General features: G+C 47.4%; 1 protein-coding gene across 1 annotated transcript in view; it reads left to right on the plus strand.

Moving 5' to 3' along the window:
• IL16 (interleukin 16) overlaps nt 1-21535 on the plus strand; it is a 104308-nt gene that overhangs the window by 58658 nt on the left and 24115 nt on the right. The window contains exons 4-9 of the mRNA XM_059912333.1: nt 4406-4548; nt 6872-6982; nt 10492-10606; nt 15982-16055; nt 17662-17878; nt 20830-20947. Of these exons, the coding sequence (XP_059768316.1) occupies nt 4406-4548; nt 6872-6982; nt 10492-10606; nt 15982-16055; nt 17662-17878; nt 20830-20947 (778 nt within the window). The remainder of the gene's footprint in view (nt 1-4405; nt 4549-6871; nt 6983-10491; nt 10607-15981; nt 16056-17661; nt 17879-20829; nt 20948-21535) is intronic.

Raw genomic sequence — 21535 nt, forward strand, 5'->3', positions numbered from 1 at the left:
ACTCTCTAAGCCTCGTGTTATTCTGTTGTAAGATGGACCATCATTATATTCATCATTTCCTATTTTTGGACTGCTAGTTGCCCTTTTTCATCACTTTTTTTCCTTTAGCATAATATCCTAGAAATGGAGTTTCAAAAGGTAAATATACCTTAGATTTTTATCTGTGCTTCCAAATTTCCAGAGCTAATACTCTAATAATGTATACAAATACCAATTTCTTCAATCATAGCCCACACTGGATGATAATTTTAAAAATATTTGCCATGCAGGTTTTTCTCTATTTCCCTCTTCCCCTTCCCCATTGTCTGCTTTTTTGGTGGGGGGGGGGCTTGTTTTGCACCCAGGAACAGCTTCACAATTTGTGGGGATCATGGTAAGATGAAAATGTGGGACCCCTGTTCAAATATTATGAAGAATTTCAAAATGGCGACATCAGAGCATTAAACCAAGGTGAATACGTTCTAAGTCTGGGGCTCTGTGTGAATTCACAGGTCGCATGCCCGTGAAGCAGCCCTGCTTGCATCTCAGGCACTGACTCTTTCAGGTGGCGTCATCCAGGCGCCCTGGCCCTCTGGTTTCTAGTTGACTTCGGTCAATGAGAGGATCAACGGGAGACTGCAGGGTGGAAGAGAGAACCGCTGGGGTGTTTCTCCCCCTGTTCCCTCTGCCTTGGTGGCTCTGGCAGTGCCCTGGTCCCAGCACTCCCTGGCCTGGTGATGCTGTCTCCTCTCTGTGCCCCTTCAGGTCTGGGATGGTAACAGCTTCCAGCTCTTGGCAATTCCTAGGTACCTCAATAGGCCTTGTTATTTTCTTAAGCCCCATCTACTCTTTGTAAATGGCCCCTTTATTCACTTTCTCAAAGTCCTACCTGAGTGTGCCTTTTGCTTCTGTCAAACCCTGACTGGTTCACGTGCCTATGAAATCAGTGGAAAGAACACCTCTCTACACAGGTGCAGTTCAACGTTCCTTCATTTGTTTATTTCCCTTCTTTTGAGTGCGCCTATTTTTCTATTGGGATGATCATAATTTTATCACTAATCTATGAAAAGTCTCTTGGTAAAATTAATATTGGGCTGCTGTATTTGCTGAACATACTTTCCTCAGTTGGTTATTTTTCTTTTAACTTAATTTTTTAGCATGAAGATGTTCTCATCTTTATCTAATCAAATTCATCAAATTTTTCCTGTCTAATGTTAAAAGTTTCTTCCACATCCAGAGAACTGTTAAATATTTGGCTGTGTTTTCTTCTAGTTTTTTCTCATGTATACTTATTTAATTATTACACTATGACACCTTTAATTTGCTTCCAGTTTATCAACATTTACAAAATAATTATAGATACATGCTTGTACACATTTCTTTTATCATATTTGGTTACATATTTAGGAGAGAATCATTGAGGTTATGTAATATGAAGATTATTAAGTATACAACCACATCGATTAAATTATTTCTACATAGTGTTGTTTTTTCTAGTTTTTTAAATGATTTGCCTTTTTTTTCAAACTTACTCTATCTGTAATTTATTTTTGGTATTTGCTATGAAGCAAGAATCTAGATAGATTTTTTTTCTAAGTGGCTGACTGCAGCATTACTCACTAGTAGTTTCTGCCCATCCTTTTATTTTACACTTTTTGTTTATTTTGTTTATCTCTTGCAAATGATATGCACTTAGATCTCAAAAGCAAATCTGGCAATCTTTTTAAAGAGAGAAGCTTAAGCCATTGACATTAGTATTATAATTAATATTTGCTTTTGCTCATGTTCTTTTTATACTTTCTGTTTTCATGGTTACTTGTCATTTGTTTTCTGCCTCTTGCTCTGTGTATGTGTGTGTGTTTAGTTTTTGCAGTGATTTGGAAGGTTTATTTAATTTTTATCACCACTTCCAGTTTCCTTTAAGCTTAATAAATTAGGTTTAATCAATTAATAATACTTGAGACTATATTAACTTAATTTTTTTTCCAAATTGTCCCCCTAATGGAAGATGGTGTTATTTACCTCTAGTCCCATTCCCATTTATTTTTCCATTTCATAATTCAATGTAAACTTAAATTAGAAACTCACGTTATTATTATATAATCTTCAAAATATATAGTTTCCCCGTCAAAAATTATTTTGGTTTTTGCATTAGATTTTATAACCACATTTTCAGTGAACTCACTCAGTGCTACATGTTAACTGATTTCAACTTCCCCCACTCAAGGTGATAATTTTGATGTATTTCCTTGCTGTTGGAGCACATCCAGTAATTTTCTGAAAGAGTAGGAGAGGGCTCAGACCAGTTAGTGCTTTCGAGAGACTGCTCGTCCTGACTCTGGGCCTGTGTCCTTGCTGATTGGAACTCATAGTGGGAGCAGGAACCACAGAAAGCCCGAGGTTTTTTTTTGTCTGGATCAGTGAGGGTAGAAGCGGAGTTAGCCTGGCCTGTTCCCCCTGTGCTTGCCCGTGGCTCTAGGTGCTTCTGTCCTGTGGACAGATCCAAGTTGGCCACGTGTTTGCTTGTCCTTATTCCCTCTGAACCCAAACCGTACACCGCTACCCTTCTTCAGATGTCAGTCACCTTGCACTGCTGTGAGCAGAGACAATGGGAGACTCGTTTCGGTTTCCTCACGACGGAGTAAGGAGCTGAACTCCCTCAAGTTTCCTCAAAAGCTGGACGCATCGCCTGGGGAGCCTGATAAACACACTGACCCCCCCCGCCCCCAGACCCCATCCATGCAGACATGGATTCAATAGGTCTGGGTGGGGCACTGAAATTTGCCCCACTTATGATACACACCCAGATAAACATGATGCACAGACAGATTTAGGACCATCTGTAGACCCTCCTCCCAACCGCGCTCCAGGATTCTTCGTCCCCTCTTTCTGGGGCGTGGTTTTCTGAACCTCCTGGCTTCCTCTCTCTCCTGGCCCGTCTGGGGTCAGAGGGTCTCTGTGAGTCAGGGAGAACCACCTCCTTGTGTGGAGACGGCTGCTGGGAGCAGCTGTCCTGGCAGGGAAACATTGCCCCAGCCACTTGGAGTGCCAATGGACCGGGACATCTCCTTTCTCCCCCAGGCCTTTGTCCCTTCCTCCTCTTCCCTTAGGGATCTCACATCTCCAGGAATGCCCATTCTGTCCCGTATTCTCAGCCCACCCTGGGCAGTGGCTTCCTTTCTTCAGCCTAAGTCTTTCCCATCCTAAGAATGAAAGCAAACCAAAAGCTCTGCTCCGACTTTCCTTCTTCCCTGTGAACCACCACCCATCTCGTGTCTTTCTCTTGGGGAATTTCCCACCAAAGCCTTCTCCACTCACTTGAGTGGAGGGACACTAGGAAAATCCGGCCCCTCTCTGGGTGCTTGCTGCCCAGTACCGTGGCCACTGTTCACATCTCGAGCACTTGGAGTGTGGCTCGTCCAAATGCTCAGAGTGTAAAAGATGCGCCCAACTCAAAGACTAAGCACAAAACCAAAAAAAGGATGCAAAATACCACATTAATAACTTTATGTATTATATGTTAAAATGACAGGGTTTAGGTATATTGGACTAAATACAATACATTATTAATATTAACGTCACTTTTTCTTTTGACTTTTTTTTAATGTGGCTACTGGAAAATTTCGAATTACATATGTGACTTGTATTATATTTCAATTGAGAAGCACTGATCTAGACAATGAGGGGCCATAGCAGAGAATCTCTGCAGATTTTTCCATTTGGAAGAGGTAGAGTTCCCGGTTGGGTGAAAGGAAGTCTGGGGTTCCCCCAAAAGAAAAAGAAGATGATGGCTTTGCATTTTCTTAGATCCCCAAAGAATCAAGAGTTGACTCTGCCTGCCTGTGTTAGGGGTGTGTATGTGCCTGTGTGTGAATGTGCATTTGCGTGTGCATGTGTGTAAGAAGCAGTCAGGTGCTGTCAGGAGGTTGGATGTTGCCATGACAGATCCCCCAGGCTCCTGCCCGGTCCCTCCTCTGGCTCTACCTGTCTGGGGGCATTCCTCCTCTCCCTCCTCTCCCTCCTCTCCCTCCTCTCCCTCCTCTCCCTCCTGGGTCGAGATTGAAAACCCCTTGGTAGCAGGGACTGGAGTTGACAGAGCATTGTGGTTTCCTGAGAGCCCAGCATCCTGCTTGATGTGTAGGAGATGCCTTGCCAACTCTCTCGAGTTGAGCTGAGGCGAAATGGAATGACAGTCCCACCTGCACCCTGCGGTGCAGACAGCATGCATGGAGCTAGTGCCGCCTACGTCTTCGTTGGCCCCCACTCTGCATCCTGCACCCAGCACTGGGCGCTCCATGGTTCAAGTTCACTATGGCCGCTGGCTCATGAGGGCTGCCCGTTGGCCGAGGCTGATGTTGTTCTCCCTTGAGCTTTGCTTTCTGACAGCACAAATGATTTCTTCTTTTTTTTCCCTCTCCTGGGTTAGGTGTTAATCCCTACTGCACAGGAGAGATTGATTTTCCAATGACCAAGAAATCGGCGGCTTCCACAGACAGGCAGCCTTATTCCCTCTGTAGCAACAGGAAGTCTCTCTCTCAACAACTGGACTGTGCAGCGGGAAAGGCTGTGGTAAGAACGAAGGCAGGGGACCCCGGAGAGCAGGGAGAGAGGGGAGGGGTCCAGACTCAGCGGTGGCTGAAGAGACCTTCCTAGTGGTCTGATGTCCACAGAATTACAGAGGGGAGGGGCTGGCTTCGGGAGTGTGGGCACCTCCAGGCAAAGAACCACATTAGGAATGGTCACCTATGAGCGCCCACGGGTGCCAGGCACGTGTGACCGCGGCTGCTTTGATGCTGTGAGGAGCTAATATGCAGAGAGCATTCCACCCTTGCAGACCCTGAACTGGCACGTTATGTGGGTCCCTTTGTTTCACCCGCACAGCAACCCTAGGAGGTGGGCGAGGGAAGTGAGGACAAGTTAAGGAAGGCATGTGAATTCGCATTGCTAATAAGAGTCCGCGCAGGGACTCGAAGTCAGAGCTTCAGGAGTCCAAAACCTGTGCTTTTAGCCCCTGTGATATAGTGACTCGCTTTACACATTTTGCCTCTACAGTAAGTCCCCTACACACGAACGAGTTCTGTTCCGAGAGTGTGTTCGTAAATCCAATTTGTTCGTAAGTCCAACAGAGTTAGCCTAGGTCCCCAACTAACACAATCGGCTCTATACTACTGCACTGGAATAGGTTTATAATACTTTTCACACAAACAATACATAAAAAAAAACAAACACAAAAAACAAAGGAAACATTTTTAATCTTACTGTACTGTATCTTGAAAAGTACAGTAGTACAGTACAACAGCTGGCATCCAGGGGCTGGCATCGAGTGAACAGGCAAGAAGAGTTACTGACTGGAGGAGGAAGAGGAGGTGGGAGATGGTAGAGCTGAAGGATCGTCAGCAACAGAAGATGGAGGGCGAGCTGCGATGTCACTCACGCCTGACATGGATGGAACACACATTTGAATCTTGGAAAGTTTGCAACTTGCAAGTTCGTATGTAGGGGACTTACTGTAATTCCTGAGCCTAGAAAGGAGGGTAACGTTAGCCCCATTGTACAGCAAGGAAGCAGAGGCTTGGCAAGGGGAGTAGCGGTCTGAGTTCACACATCTTGAAAACCTAAGGGTCCAGAATTGAAACCAAGCCCTGTGTGGCTCACCAGTCTGTGCCCTTCCCACTATGGGGCACCAGGTTGCAGTCTGGGAGCCAAGCAGGTTTGAAGCACAGGGTCCCCTCACTTGTCACCCCAGCCAGCCTGTTGTGTCCCTGAGCCCCGGCCAAGGCACAAGGCACCCGCAGTGCCTCCTGCTGCCACCTGTGAGTATACAGCGCCCTCCGTCTGCAGCACCCTGCCCCCTTCCCTCACCTCTAGCCTGCAAACCCTACCCCATCCTTCAAAAGCCTTCCCAGCACTACTTCCGCTGGGAGCTCTCCTGACTCCTCCAAGTGCTTGACCCTTATATGTTTCCTGACGCCCATCGTAACGTGTCCGGGCTCTCTTACAGACTCACCCAACGTGCCTTGTTGGTGTCATTACTTATGTTAGGCTCTTAGCTCCCCTGTAGGGTCCATAGTCAAGCAATGTTTGATTCTCCCCACACGGTACACGTCAGATGCTTGAAGATTTCATTTCTCTCTTCCATTCCCTTCCTTGAGCTATTATGCTTTTCGCTCGCCAGCAGGAAGCATCGATGTTCCAGTGTTAGAAAAAGACAGCTTCCGAAGTGACAGGTGACTTTACAGATAAAGAAGCCGAGGCACAGAAGGGTTAAGTCAGTTCCCCAAGGTCACCAGCTGATAGTTGGAGAGCCAGGCAGCCGGGCTCCCAAGTCTGAGACCTAACCACCATGCTCCATTGCTCCTCCCCGTGGCACTTCCTGTGGGGCGCAGGGCGTGTGTCTATTTGGCACCCCTGCTCCTATGCAAGTGGGTAATCCCCTGTCTGCCTCCCCCTGGAATTTACATTCTGAGTTTACATTACATTTACATTACGGAGAATTTACATTCTCCGTAAATGTGGCTTGGATTCTGTTGAGGATGTCCTTGGCTGTTGGCCTCCCAACCTGGGCTGGGGACTCCAGTTATGGGACTCGTCCTGGGGCAGCGTGGTCTGTGCCGTGACCCGGGACCCACTCCCGTGACAAGCCTCAGTGAGCCTCTGGCTGCTGGTCCACAGGGAGATCAGGCTCCTGGGGCCACCAAAACAGCCCCCCTCCACCAGACGCCCACCCACACCCCCCCCATTCACCATGCTCTGGCCGCTATGCTGTGGACCCTCAGGAGAGAGGGGATCGGGGTCCTCTCCTCGGCTGGGCCTTCCCTGTCCCCGTTCCCAGCAAGGTGTGTGCTGCCGTCCTGTTGACTCATCCTCTCCCCACCCTGGTCCCTCGTTCCAGGGCCCGTCGAGGCCAATGCGGTCGCTCAGCACAGCTCAGCTCATGCAGCCCTTGGGGGGCCTCCAGGCGTCCGTCATCTCCAACATCGTGCTGATGAAGGGCCAGGCCAAGGTGAGCAAGGACTGCGGCCAACAGAAGTTACTGGGTCGACACGGGTTCCTGAGGAGCTGTCATGTCACGGGAAGGGTGGAGAGAGGGACTGGTGATTCTGGCTCGGAACGTGAGTGTTCGGATGCTCTCACGCCGGCACGGGGAGGGGCAGTCAGGGTTGCTCTGCACTGTGCAGGTCACAGGAAGACAAATGTTCCCCAGTTTTTCCCTGGCATAGTATTTTCCAGAAGTTAGTTTTACCTGATGATTGAATTCAAAACATCGTCATAGTCAGTTCAGGCTGCTATAACAAAAATACCATAGACTGGGCGGCTTAAACAGCAGGCATTTATTTCTCACGGTTCTGGAGGCTGGGGGTCCAAGTTGAAGGTGCCGGCAGATGCCGCGTATGTTGAGGACTCCTCTTCTGGTTCACGGATGCCTCGTTCTCTCTGTGTCCACACATGGTGGAAGGGGCAAGGGAGTTCTCTGGGGTCTCTTTTATAAGAGCACTGATCCCATTCATGAGGGCTCCACCTTTTTTCTTTTTTTTTTTTTTTTGGACCAAGGCAGTGTTTTTCTTTAGAATAAATATATTTTGTAAACAAAGCAAGTACATATATAAACAAATTAGCCTTTCTTTTCTTTTGTTTTTGCCTTTATTTTATTTTACTTATTTTTTTATTGAAGTATAGTTGATGTACAATATTATATAAGTTTCAGGTGTACAACATAGTGATTCACAATTTTGAAAGGTTATACTCCATTTATAGTTATTGTAAAATATTGGCTATGTTCCCTGTGCTGTACAATATTTCCTTGTAGCTTATTTATTTTATGCATAGTAGTTTGTACCTCTTCATCTTCTACCCCTACCTGCCCCTGCCCCCTTCAGGACTGCTCCCCCTTTATGGCCTGGTTACTTCCCAAAGGCTCCCTCTAACGTATTAATTTGGGATGGGGGCATAAACTTTCAGTCCGTGTGTCTTCCCCAAATTCAGATATTCAGACTGATTTTTGCCCCACAATTGAGAAATATCGAAAGCGGGGGACAAAAGCAGTGGTAATGGTGGGACATCCCTCCTTGGCATTGCTTCCAGGACATGCCATCCCATACATGGAGTTGACATGGGCACTGAAGAACTTCTGAAATAGACATGGCAGCTGCTGCAAAGTTCTCAGGCCAGCCCAGGGAACGGAGATGCTTAAATGATGGAAGGGTAGGTTTCTACCCACCTCATATGATTTTGGTGTGTGGTGTGAGGGAAGACCTGTTCACTGATATGGTCTTCCTGGAGGAGGACCCCATATGTCTGGAGTCCTCCCCTCCACCCCCATCCCTCCTGTCTCCTGGGAGCTCAGCAGAGATAAATGAGGAGACACAAGTGGGAAGTACTGAGATGATTGTTCCTCTAATCACAAGGGGGTCACTCTCGCCAGTGTTGATTTTCTCCAAACAGCCCCTCTTTCTGATTCGTAAATCACAATGCTTGTCCCCCCTTGAATTTAGGTAGAAGCATTTTTAACATGGTTGACTTTTAGACGGTTTGCAATGCTCAAAAGGAGGCAGAATGGAAAAGAGCACCAACACTCACACAAAGATGATCAACAATGGTGTCAGTCATCTTGGTGTGCATAGATTGTATAGTCAGTAAATAGATTTCGTGGGCAGATGTGTCACTGAGTGCATTGAACTGTCCTTGATGGAGAGCCGTAAGGTGTTTTGTGTCGGAAGCCTGGAGTACAGAGCAGGGGCGATGGGTTAGAAATGCGGTGGGTCTCCCACCGTCCTCCTGATACACCTCCACACCGAAGACCTCATCATTAAGAGGGATAAGTAGGAGGAGGAAGAAGCAGAGCTAGAAGGATCCACCAGTGCTTGAGGTAGAGTCAAAAACAATAAAACCAGCGACCAAAACCCAGGCATTGCGCTAAGGGCTTTGCAAGGATCATTCCTTTAATTCTCACAAAACCCTATTATTATCTCCTGTTAATAGGTGAGGAGACTGAGGCTCTGGGACTTACAGGACTAGCCCAAGGTCACTTGGTTAGTGAGCAGATGAACCAAGACAATGACCCAAGACTTTCTGACCCCTGGATCTTGTTCTTAACCACTGCACCATCCGGCCTCACCAGGGTGGGTGAAAGTTTGGGTCTAGAGCAATTATTTCAGCCAGGAAGAAGTTGGGAGCCCATACAGGGAGCCCGGAAGCCGCCCTACCTCTCATTTTCCTACCCCTCGTGCTACTCCTGGACACCGTTGCTCTTTCCCATTCTGGAACACCCACACCTTCACCAGAAGCTCACACCAGCACTTTGTCCACACAGCTTTTCCTGTCTGGCCCCTGCTGGCCAGGTTCCCTGAGGGTCTTGAAGGTGGCTGCCGGGCCTGCCACCTCTGTGATGCTGGGGTGATGCACGCCCTCGGCTCCGAGCAGCTGCTGGCCTCGGGGAAACTGCCCAGGAGCAGTCATGCTGTAACTTGGCAGCCATCACTTGGAGGGGGTCTTCCTGGGAGGCAAGTTGCTTACTGCTTCCTGGCACGCTTGCGAGCTGGATCCAAAGGCCCGGCCTCCAGCTGGCTTTCGTGCCTTCAGTCAATAACATATGTTTCCCGAGCACCTGCATCCAGAGGGCAGACACTGACAAATAAGATGCGTTCACCACCTCCGGGGAGCTCACAGTCTCCAGAGGAATTCACTGCGACCCGAGCTAAGCCTTCTTGGGAAGAAGGGTGCTCTCAGTCGTCAACCAAATAAAGCAGGCTGTGCGTGCACCCCCTTCGCTGCTCTCTGGGTCTGCCTAGGTGCTTGTCCTAAGTCACTGCAGGTCTACAGGCAAAGCTGGACCCGCCCGCCTTTCTCTTCCTGCTGTCTGTCGACCTCACTCACATCTTCCTCCTGCTTCCCCGGCCTCTGGCCTCCTGTCTGCTGCCACTTGGCAGCTCCTGAACTCCTGGTACTGCAGGGGCAGGAGGGAGAGCACAGGATTGTAGTAAATTCCTTGAGAAGGGGAGGGGGTGGGATGCAGAACAGAAGGGGAGTGAAGAGCTTTTGGTAGGAGAAGGGATGCTTCTTCCATTGTCAGCTGCTACTCTTATGATTATTGGTGTTGGTGTGTTAGTTGTGGTTGCTGGATGTCTTAGTTAATATTCAAACACAACCCTATGAGTTTGGCGATGTCAGCATCATTTTCCAAGGGAGTAAATTGAAGCTCAGAGACAGGAAGTGACCTGCCCAGAATTGCTAGTCAGAGGGGCAGAGCCAGCGTGTTTGCCGGTCTCCATTCAGACTCCCTCTGCGTGGGGAACATCAGACTCGTGAGAGAGCCCCAGCCACGACACAGCCCAGCGTGGCCTTGAAGTCACCACTTTTCCCATTCCTCTGTTAGGTCCCGAGACCTCTAAGACCAAGGGCACCCCTCTCCTCCCTGAGTCCTTTGTGCAGGGCTGGGGCAGGGCCTCAGGACATGGCAGCCCGGTGAATGGCATGGAACACTCCGAAATCTGACCTTCTCCTCTTCTCTCCCAGGGCCTGGGCTTCAGCATCGTTGGAGGAAAGGACAGCATTTATGGCCCCATTGGAATTTACGTTAAAACCATCTTTGCGGGGGGAGCAGCTGCAGCCGATGGAAGGCTACAAGAAGGTAGATTTCCCAGCCTTTACTAGGTGATGTTGGTGGAGCCAAAAGCAGAATCACTAGGCTACCGGTAGAAGCTACTGGGAAAGTGAAAGGTGTCTTGAGCCTTCAGAATCCAGCTTGCATGGAATCGGGGGTCTGCGGGCCCCGATGGCTCCGTCAGGTCTGGCACGTTGGCTGGGTGTGTTTGCACACTCAGTCTCGGTCCTGTTACTGGCCTGGGGCAGAAGACCCCTTCCATCCCTCTTGCGCCTTTGCTTGTCAAGGCCCCCTCTGCGTTGCTGGCAGCCATCGACATCCCCTTTGTTTCGTTTTCTCTGCCCTCCCCAGCCCACAGACACGGGGAACCAGGCCCAGGGCTTCCAGTGAGTCCTCTGTGAGCCTGCCCCGTTCTGGGCTCTAGGAATACAGAGGATTATCAGACAGGTTCCCTCTATTGAGGAGCTCAGGATCCGCCCAGCTGCCACCCCTCCCCTTGTGCCCACCCTACTCCCATCCACTACCTCCCTCCAGCTTTTTCATCTCTTCCAGGGAGGGAAGCCCCCGGCCATCCTGAGAGGAAGGGGCCCAGGGCACTGAGGTGTCCCCTGAGTGCCCCTCCCTGTCTCCTTGTCCTGGAGGGGAAGGTTTTCTCCCCACCCCCAATCCTACCCCACAGTCACGTGTAGGCTTGGCCCCAGGAGATCTCCAGGTTCTAACTGGGAGGCAAAATTCCGGGGCAGGTAGTCAGGGAGAGGAGGGAAGATGCTGTAGGCCTGACACTGGGCTACACGTGGATCTTTAAAGAGAAGTGATTTCACAACCTTCTTACCTTCTCTGTCAGGCCAGTTTCTGTAAACTCTGCTGCGAGCCGAACCACCTTTAATAACCTAACTTGTTCAGGACAGGGTTGACCAGCTACAGCCCGCAGGCCACATCTGGCCCACTGCCTATTTTTATAAGGCTCACGAACGAAGAAGAGTTTTCACGTCTCTTAAACGGCTGAAAAAAAGTCAAAAGAAGTTTGGATTCTTTTGTGAAAATGAAATTCAAATTTCAGCCTCCTTAGAAAAGCTTTATTGGCACACAGCCACGCTCCCTCATTGACCTCTCGTCTATGGCTGCTTTTGTGCAGTGTTGAGTAGTTTCGACAGAGAGCATGTGGCCTGCAAAGCTTAAAATATTTAGTATCTGGCTCTTTATAGAGAAAGTTTGCCAACTCTAACATTATGCTAGATTATGCGTATGGATTTTATTGTACGGGCAGTGGAGAGCATTTGAAGCTTTTTATAATTTGGGAGGGACCAGCTAGGACCAGGGTTTTTAGTTGATTCAGGAAGCTGAGTGTAAGATGAAGTGGGCTGGCTAGACACCAGAAGCAGTAAAACCAGTTCAGAGGCTATTGTAAGAGCCAGGCTCCAGCTCTTAAGGGTCTGCCCTGAGGCTGTAACCCTGGGAGGAGAAAGATGCTGATGGGGGAAAAAACGGCTTCTGTGGAGGTGGCAAATGAGGTCAGAGAACATGTGAAGATGTCTGATCTTAGTAAACTAGAGAACGATGATGAATTATATATAACAGGAGGTGGAGGAAGAGGAGCAAAAGAAGGCAAATGAGGCTATTTAGGTTTGAACAGCAGAGCGGAGTGAGGTCTCCAGGTGAGCACTAGGTGGCGCTGTCCAGCAGGCGAATGAAAATTTGGGTTCCAGTTCAGGAAGGGAATAAGGGTTGAATGTAGATTTTTAGGGTCATTTGGAAAATAGCTGAAGATATAGAGTGGATGCAGGAAACAGGGAAGAGAGGAGAGAGAAGAGGGCCGAGGCAAGGCTTGAGGGGAATAGCTAAATCAAGAGGCACGCAGAGGAGTCATTGAGAGAAAGGAAGGAAAGTGGGATCAGAATCTTGAGGTGGGCCCGTCTGTTTCATTATCTTCTGTACTTTTCTGTGTTTGACTAAAAGGTGGAGGAGGAATTGAAGTGGCCAGAAGAGAGAAGCCTGCCCAAGACAAGCTTCATTCTTTTTCTTTCTGGGTATTTGTCTCGCTTAGTTAATAGTGATCGTAAGAATTCGGTGAAAAAGACACTCAGCTAGTCTGCAGTCCTTGATTCTAGCCTCAAATAATTGACCAAATTGCCTTTTGTAACTTCTTTCAAAAGTGAAGTTTTAGAATACGCCCTTGAATTCCCGGGGGATATGTCAGTTGCAACATAAGTTTGGTGTCCAGATCAAGGCTAAGAATGTTTTATTTGTATTCCCTTTGCAAAAAAATGATTGTGTTAAGATTTATAAGGCAAAACCGAGGCTATTCACCTTCCACCAGATATGGCCAAATAAGGCTAAGGGCTCTCTGGAGGGCCCAGAGTATGTGGCCCCCTTGGGATGGACATTCTAATAATCTGAAGACAAGTTGAGCCTCTTGTGTCATAAAGAATGGATGTTTCTGAAGTGTGTTCTTTGTAGATCCTGCCTACAGCACGTACTTAGTTATATTCTGATTATCTTTAATTTGTCAGTTGTCACACCTCAACTTGGAATCTTATAAGGACAAGGACTGAGCCTTTTATTTTTCTTGTCTAGTTTTAGCAACTTAACAGATTAAGCTGATTTGAATATGCTTCCCATCCTTTTATTGTCATAGACACAAGTTGGCTAAAAGAGCACATCCGAACTCTAAAGAAAGAAATGGAAACACCCAGCTTCTAAGAAACAAAGAAACCACTTTAAATCTAAGCGTGACATTCCCAGGAGTTGATGACGTGATAGCACAGGGAGCTGCTTACGGGGCCTAAGGCCCAGGGGCTGGGATTCGATGCCCACACAGGGGCAGGAGAGGTGGTCTTGGGCCCTGGGAACCTCTGAGAACCTGCAGAAAGCCTTCATACTAAAGAGCTGCCCTCATGAAAGGCCAGCAAGCCCAGGGAAGCAACGAGGAAACGTAATTTTGTCCTTGGCCCTTGGGTGGGGAAAAGACATCTCGCTCGAGAAAATGAAGAGCCAAACCTGTGTCAGGGTGAGTGTGCGACCTCAGCCGTCAGCCCTTGCAGCTCAGGACTCCCAAGCTGAGGACCTAATGTTACTACTGGTCCTGAACCAGGCCTGAGAGCCTGGGGTGCCTGCTGGAAATAAGGGGAAAAAACCAAAGTAGCCACCTGAGGGGTGCGGGACTTCCACAGAAAAACAAGCTCCCCTTAAACATGAGTTGAAAATAAAGATTACAATGTTCAGCCACAAAAAGGAATGAAATCCTGCCATTTGGGACAACATGGATGGACCTTGGAGGCATTATACTGAGTGAAATAAGTCAGAAGAGAAAGACAAACACCATACAATCACACTTATATATGGAATCTAAAAAAACAGAACAAAACAAAAAACCTAACTCATAGCTATAGAGAACAGATTGGTGGTTGCCAGAATTGGGGGGGGGGGGAGGGTGAATTGGGTGAAGGCAGTCAAAAGGTATAAATGTCCAGTTATAAAATAAATAAATTTTGGGTGACTCTAGTTAGTAATACTGTATTGTATGTTTGAAAGTTGCTAAGAGGGTAGAGCTTTTCTTTCTTTTTAAATTTTGTTGAAGTGTAGTTGATTTACAGTGTTGTGCTAATTTCTGCTGTACAGAAAAGTGACTCAGTTCTACACTTATATATTCTTTTCCATATTCTTTTCCATATCACAGGATATTGGATATAGTTCCCTGTGCTATACAGGAGGACCTTGCTGTTTATCCATCCTATATATACTAGTTTGCATCGGTTAATCCAAAGTTCCCAATCCGCTTGGGCAACCACAAGTCTGTTAAAAGAGTAGCTCTTGAAAGTTCTCACCACAAGGAAAAAAAACTTGTAACCAGGTGTGGTGACTAATATAAACTAGACTTATTGTGGTGATCATTTCTCAACATATAAGATCTTTAAAAAGATAAGAGAAGGAATAGAAAAACAATAAGGAAAGAACAGAACACAATGAAAAAATAGATGGATGTGAAGAAAATAACTTTTAGAAATTAAAAAAAAGCAAAGTCATTGAAATAAAAAAAAAAACCACAAACTCAATGGATGGGTTAAACAGTAGACAAATGCAGCTGTAAGGAGAATTTGTGATCTGGAAATTATCCAGTAGGCCACACAGAACAATAGAGAAGAAAAAGATGAGCACTAGAGAAACATGCAGAATAGGTTGAGATGGCCCAAAATAATCTAATGGGAATTCTAGAAAGAAAGAATAGAGTGAAAGAGGGAAAGCGAGAGGCGATGAGATCGTGGTTAAGAATTTTCCAGAATTATCCAGAATTTTCCAGAATTATGCAAACTTCAGTATGAGGTAGCACCCTAATACATCCTAGTGAAACTTCAGACTATCAAAGACAAAAAATATATATATATTAAAAACAACCAGAGAAAAAAGATGGATTCTCTACAATGGGACCATAACTAAGTGACAGCAGATTCACCCAATAGCACGCAGGCCAGAAACCCGTGTAAAAAATAATGTTTGCATCTGAATTTCCCAGCACAGTGTTGAATACAGAGACAGTGCTCTTTGTTTATGTATTGAATAGATGGAATGAATGGGAGAAAGTGGTTTTCCATTCCCATAAAAATGGATCTCTGGATACAGAAAAAATTCTTCTCTTAGGTGTATAGGAGGAAAAAGCTCTGAGTCCTAACTCTTTTTACCATATGAACTTTGGACTTCTCTGAGCTCACTTTCCTCTTCTGTGACATGGGACCTACATTGCATTCTGGAAACATCACATCCAACCCACATTTACTGGGCACTGTGGAGGCCTCACCCAGAATTGGCCCTGGGGTTACAGCCTCTGATGTAACAAAGCCCCATCCCCAGGGAGAGACTTTCACAGTTCATCGATGACCACTGGGGTGACAAGGGCTCTGAGAGTGGTAGGTTCTGGGAGCCACGAGAGGGCAGAGTCAGCAGAGACCAAGAGATTAAGAAGTGGTAGGTGAAGAAGGTAGGAGATGTACATTTTAGTTAAGAAGCTGGCACGGAAACAAGCATGGAACTGCACAGACCACTGTGGGAAAGGCAGGTGTGTGGCATCAGGAAATGGTCCAGGGGAGTGAATGGCATGAGGGGCTGAGAGGCAGGAGGGAAAGAGGTGAAGCCCAGAGGTGGGCAGGGAACCGACTGGGCCAGGCCTTGTGTGCTTGGCTAAGGACCCTGGATCTCACCCTGGAAAGCAAGCGGTGCCAGAGAAGGCCCAGCACTGCTGCCTCGCCCACCTCCCAGCGGGAGAGCCCCCTGAATGAGAAGATGTTCTTTGTGATGCTTTGTACATCTCACAGAAACCTGGACGGGGGTGGGGGCACTAGAGTTTAAGGGATAATGCCTCCTGATGGGGCAAAACTCTCCTCAGCTACAATTTCTCCCTCTCCCAACAGGTGATGAAATTCTGGAACTCAACGGGGAATCGATGGCTGGACTCACACATCAGGATGCTTTGCAGAAGTTCAAGGTGACCATTTATTATCACTATGTGGCCAAGCTCTGGGGCCTTCAGACAAAGGAAGCAAGCTCCCAGCATCACCCTCCGTCCTTCAAACCTACAAATTCCAGACGTGGGCTGCTTTACGTGGGGCACCTTGCTGACACTGATCTAGGCACATTGTTCAAAAAAGGCCTTACTCTGAAAATAATAGTGTAATCAGGACTGGTGTTGGGAGCTGCATCCACTATTTGTGGTTTATAGAACGGTTTTATTTTATTTTATTTTATTTTTTTATTGGAGTATAATTGCTTCACCATGTTGTGTTAGTTTCTGCTGTACAATGAAGTGAATCAGCTATATGTATACATCTATCCCCTCCCTCTTGGACCTCCCTCCCACAGCCGCCCCCATCCCACCCATCTAGGTTGTCACAGAGCACCAAGCTGAGCTCCCTGTGTTTTATAGCATGTTCCCACTAGCTATCTGTTTTATGCATGGTAGTGTATATATGTCAATCCTAATCTTTCAGTTTGTCCCACCTTCCCCTTCCCCACCTGTGTCCACATGTTTGTTCTCTACTTCTCTATTCCTGCCCTGCACATAGGTTCATCTGTACCATTTTTCTAGCTTCCACATATATGTGTTAATGTACGATATTTGTTTTTCTCTTTCTGGCTTACTTCACTCTGTATGACAGACTCTAGGTCCATCCACATCTCTACAAATGACCCAGTTTTGTTCCTTTTTATGGCTGAGTAATATTCCATTGTATATATGTACCATATCTTCTTTATCCATTCCTCTGTCGTTGGACATTTAGGTTGTTTCCATGTTCTGGCTATTCTAAATAGTGCTGCAATGAACACTGGGGTACACATGTCCTTTTGAATTATGGTTTTCTCAGGGTATAACGTTCTATGTATTTATATCACAATCTTTAAAGTTTTGAAGACAGTCACTGAAAGATATTTTTTGAGTCTCCATCTAGTTAGTTCAATTCAAGACTCTATCTCTTTGGCATATATATGTATATATTTCGTATATAAGATGTCATATCCATATCCAGGCATACAAATATATGTCATGTATATGTATACACACATTTCTGTATCTCACACACACACACCCCCACATGTGGCCACATATCTTTTTTTTTTCTTTGATTTGGTAAGTTCACATTTTTTTTTTTTAACATCTTTATTGGAGTATAATTGCTTTACAATGGTGTGTTAGTTTCTGCTTTATAACAAAGTGAATCAGTTATACATATACATATGTCCCCATATCTCCTCCCTCTTGCATCTCCCTCTCTCCCACCCTCCCTATCCCACCCCTCTAGGTGGTCACAAAGCACAGAGCTGATCTCCCTGTGCTATGCGGTTGCTTCCCACTAGCTATCTATTTTACGTTTGTTAGTGTATATATGTCCATGCCACTCTCTCACTTTGTCACATCTTACCCTTCCCCCTCCCCATATCCTCAAGTCCATTCTCTAGTAGGTCTGTGTCTTTATTCCCGTCTGTGGCCACATTTCTTTAAAAAGTATTCTACTATCGTTATCCACAAAGGCCCGGGTTCTTCACCTTGCCCTGAGCTGCTGCTGGAAGCCATGGCCCTCTCTCTTTCCTTTCAGCAAGCCAAAAAGGGGCTCCTCACCCTCACGGTGAGGACCCGCCTGACGGCCCCCCACTCCCTGAGCAGCCACCTGTCCCCCACACTGTGCCGCTCCCTGAGCTCCAGCACCTGTGTCAGCAAGGACTGCAACTCCTTCATCCTGGAAAGCCCTGAAGCGCCCACCAGCAGCGCCAAGCCCAACTACAGGATCCTGGTGGAGGTGTCCCTGAAGAAAGGTAGGCTGGCCTCCCGGGGGCCCTGCTGTCCTCCTCTGCCCTCTGCCTGGGCCTCCCTCCACTGAGCTATCTCCCAGACTTTCTTTGGGTAGAAACAGGCCCGGGCATTGTCCTTTCGCAGATTTTACAGCTGCTGTTTAGCCCCAAGGTCTAGGGCTCTGTTTGTTAACAGAAGCCCGGGACACACCATCCAAATTCAGTCAACATGTCCCAGTGCAGTGGAAAAAATAAAAAAGGAAGCAAACACAAATCTCACACACACACACACACACACACACACACACACACACACACACTAGACCAGGAGTTGTAGCTCTACAGCTAATCTGCTAAGAGACCTTGGGCAGGTCACTTGCCCTCTCTGGGACTCTTTTTTTCTCACTTGCGCCAGAAAATTGAGATCCTCTCAAGCTCAGACATTTGGGGATCGGCATCCAGTCCCTTCACCACCCACCCCCCCCAAGTGTGGATGCTGACTGCAGGGGGCTCAGCAGGCCCCCCCCGCCAGATTGCAGCTAGGCTGAGACCCGGAGAATGAAGAGGAGGCGGCTCCCGCAGAGGGACCAGCTCAGATCGTAGGGACAGAGGGAAAGCCAGTGTGGCTGCAGCGAGGTGGGCAGCGTGAGAAGTGGTGTTGGAGCACCTGGCGGAGGCACAGAGACAGACCCTGTGGGACTTGGCCGCTAGATTCTCTTCTAATTGCAGTTGGGAGTCCTTGAGGGATTTGTAAGCACAGACATAATCAGCGTATGCTTTAAAAGAAACATCTCTTAGTCGTCTCTGTAGAGAATGGCCTATAATGTGACAAAAACGGAGGCTTGGGAACCAGTTGCAGCCATTGGATCAGAGAGGATGGAGAATGGTAGGTGGAGAGGGGTGGGTGGCTTTGAGATCTGCTGTAGAAGGAGAATGAGGAATGAAGAGGGTAGACGGCAGGCTGCCTGAGGACTCAGACATCCCTGAGCCCCCAAGCCTGGCAGGAACACTAGGCACAGGTCAGTACGTGCTGGCACACGCCAGCAGCTGTGTCCAGGACTCCCGGCGTGAGGTCACTGGGCAGGCGCAGGACATGGGGAAGACACGACTCTCGTCCTTCCCCTGTTGGGCTCTGTGGTCCCTGGCCTTGGGGTGGTGTTTCCTCTGATCACTGGCATCAGAAATACCATAGGCAGGGTTTTTGTTTGATTGTCGTATGTATATGACACAGCTTCTTAATCTCTACCCCCAGAGATTTCGCTTCCACAGTATTAGAAGAGAGGCCCAGGGATCTATAACTTTTATTTAAGTACCCCAGGCAATTCTGATGCCCACAAGGCTTAAGAACTCTCACTCTGGTCAGGAAACCTGATCTCGGCAAAGGGCTCTGCCCTTTGTGTGTGGGCCATATCACAGCCAAAATTCTTTATCCATCAAACAGGGTTGCTAACAGTTGCCCATGGCAACCCTCATGGGACGTTGGGAGGACCAGCATCAGAGGTGAAAATACTCACAGCCGTGCTTTGTAAATCACAGGTGCCAGGAGCAAACCATAAGAAGGTCTTTCTCCTACTCCTTGGCCACGCCATCTGGTCCTTCTTACCGGCTACCCCTCATTCTCCAGTCCTTTTGATGCTGGCCAGCCCCAGGCCCTCCTCTCCCACACACTCTGGGGGACCCATCCAGCCCCATGGTCCTAACACCACCACCTCCACGTTGATACTTTCAAACTTCAAACTTCCACCCTGCCTTCTCTGCTGGGTTCCAGATTCATCTACCCAACTATCTACTCCCCATGTCTACTTGGCTACTTCATAGGCATCTCAAGAGTGTCGGGGGCAAAACTGCACACCTGGTCGCCATCCTCATGACTCTGGTCACCCACAGGCATCCTGTTTTGGTAAATCAAATCATCATCCACCCAGTTACTCAAGCCAAAAAGTCTCAGAGTTCTTCAAGCTAAAAAAATCTCTACGAGTTATCTTCATTTTAATTTATGAAATCCCCATATTGAATCCATCAGCAAGTCTGTCTTCAAGATGCGTTCTGTGTATATCCATCTCTCTCCAATTTCACTAGCGGTAAAGTCCAAGTCACCACTGCTGGGTGAAGAGTAGCCTCTTGACTGCTCTCCTTGTTCCCATTCTTGCTTGACCCTTCATAGCTCTTTCTTTTCCCAGCAGCCAGTCATATTTGGGAACATAGAAATTAGACCATGTCACTTCCTGCTCATAAGTCTCCTATGGCATTCCTTCTCAGTGGAGAATAGTGTCCTTTCACTGACACATCCTTGTTGACAAGGTTCCATTTAAGCTGGCCCTTGCCTCCCTGTCCTGAATCCTGTCATACCGCTCTCCCCGTGATGGGCTACGTTCCGGCCACACTGGCCTCCTTTTTGGTCCTGCAGCATGGCCTGCTTCCTTTCACCTTGGGCCTTTGCATTAGCTGTTACCTCTTTTGGGAATGATCTGCCCTCATCACCACATCCCTGGTTCCTTCTTGTCATTCTTACTTTAGCCTAAATGTTGCCCTCTCTGAGCCCTAAAGTGGTCATCCTTTTGTGTTCTAGTGCATTCCCTATTAATTCTCTGCATAATATTTATCACTCCTTGACATCTTCCTCCCTCCTTCCTTCTCTCCCTCCCTCCCTCCCGCCCCCTCCCTCCCTCCTTCCTTCCCTTTCTGCCTCCCTTTTCCTTTTTTCCCTTCCTTCCTTCCTCCCTCCCTCCCTCCCTCCCTTCTTTCCTTCCCTTTCCTTACTTGGCCTTAGCATCCTCATCTGCCTTGGTCACTAGTCGCTGACCCTAGAGCAGTGCCTACTCACGGTGCTCCTCCATAAGCATGGGTGGAATGAATGCATTAATGAACAGGAGACACCAACTAACCCAGGACAGGTTTGGCACCTAATAGACTAGTGCAACCCTGGGACAGCTCAGTCACCAGTCCCCCCACCCCCATCCCGTTCTGCCTTCCAGAGGCTGGCGTTGGGCTGGGAATCGGCCTGTGCAGCGTCCCCTATTTCCAGTGCATCTCAGGCATTTTCATTCACACGCTCTCTCCGGGATCCGTGGCGCATCTGGACGGACGACTCCGGTATGTCCTGATTTCTGTTTTTGAAAAGACCCCTGATTTACAACAGAGGGAAGGAATTCCTTAGTGCATCAGGAGACTGACTGGGAGATAAGATATTTAGAATGATCCGGGGAGAGCTCAGAGCCTTTGTCCTCAAAGTGTGGTCCCTGGACCAGCGGCATTGAAATCACTTGGGAGTTCCTTAGAAATGCAGAATCCCAGGGCCCTCCCCAACCCACTGAATCAGAACCTGCATTTTAACTAGATCCCCGGGAATTTGTATGCACGTTGCAGTGTAAGAGGCATTGTCTCAGAGAATATCAGTCCGAAACAGAAAACATGAAGTTAAACATACTTTAATTCAGATGTAAACAATACAGACTGTAGAGTGACATAAATAGGAGCTTCAAGGAGGTTTACCTGTGGAGTCAGTCTGTATGGAAAAAGAAGCTTACTAAGCAAATCAGTAGTATTAACTCCATTTCTTGGTAGCATAAACAGAATATTTTCGGGCATTCCACATATATCTTTTTACGAATAACTTCTAAGAGAAGTAAAAATCTAAATTTTATTTTCAACAAGGGATCTGAGTTTGGTAATTACATTTTA

The sequence above is a fragment of the Balaenoptera ricei genome, chromosome 2, assembly GCF_028023285.1.
Source record: "Balaenoptera ricei isolate mBalRic1 chromosome 2, mBalRic1.hap2, whole genome shotgun sequence".
Taxonomy (NCBI): domain Eukaryota; kingdom Metazoa; phylum Chordata; class Mammalia; order Artiodactyla; family Balaenopteridae; genus Balaenoptera; species Balaenoptera ricei.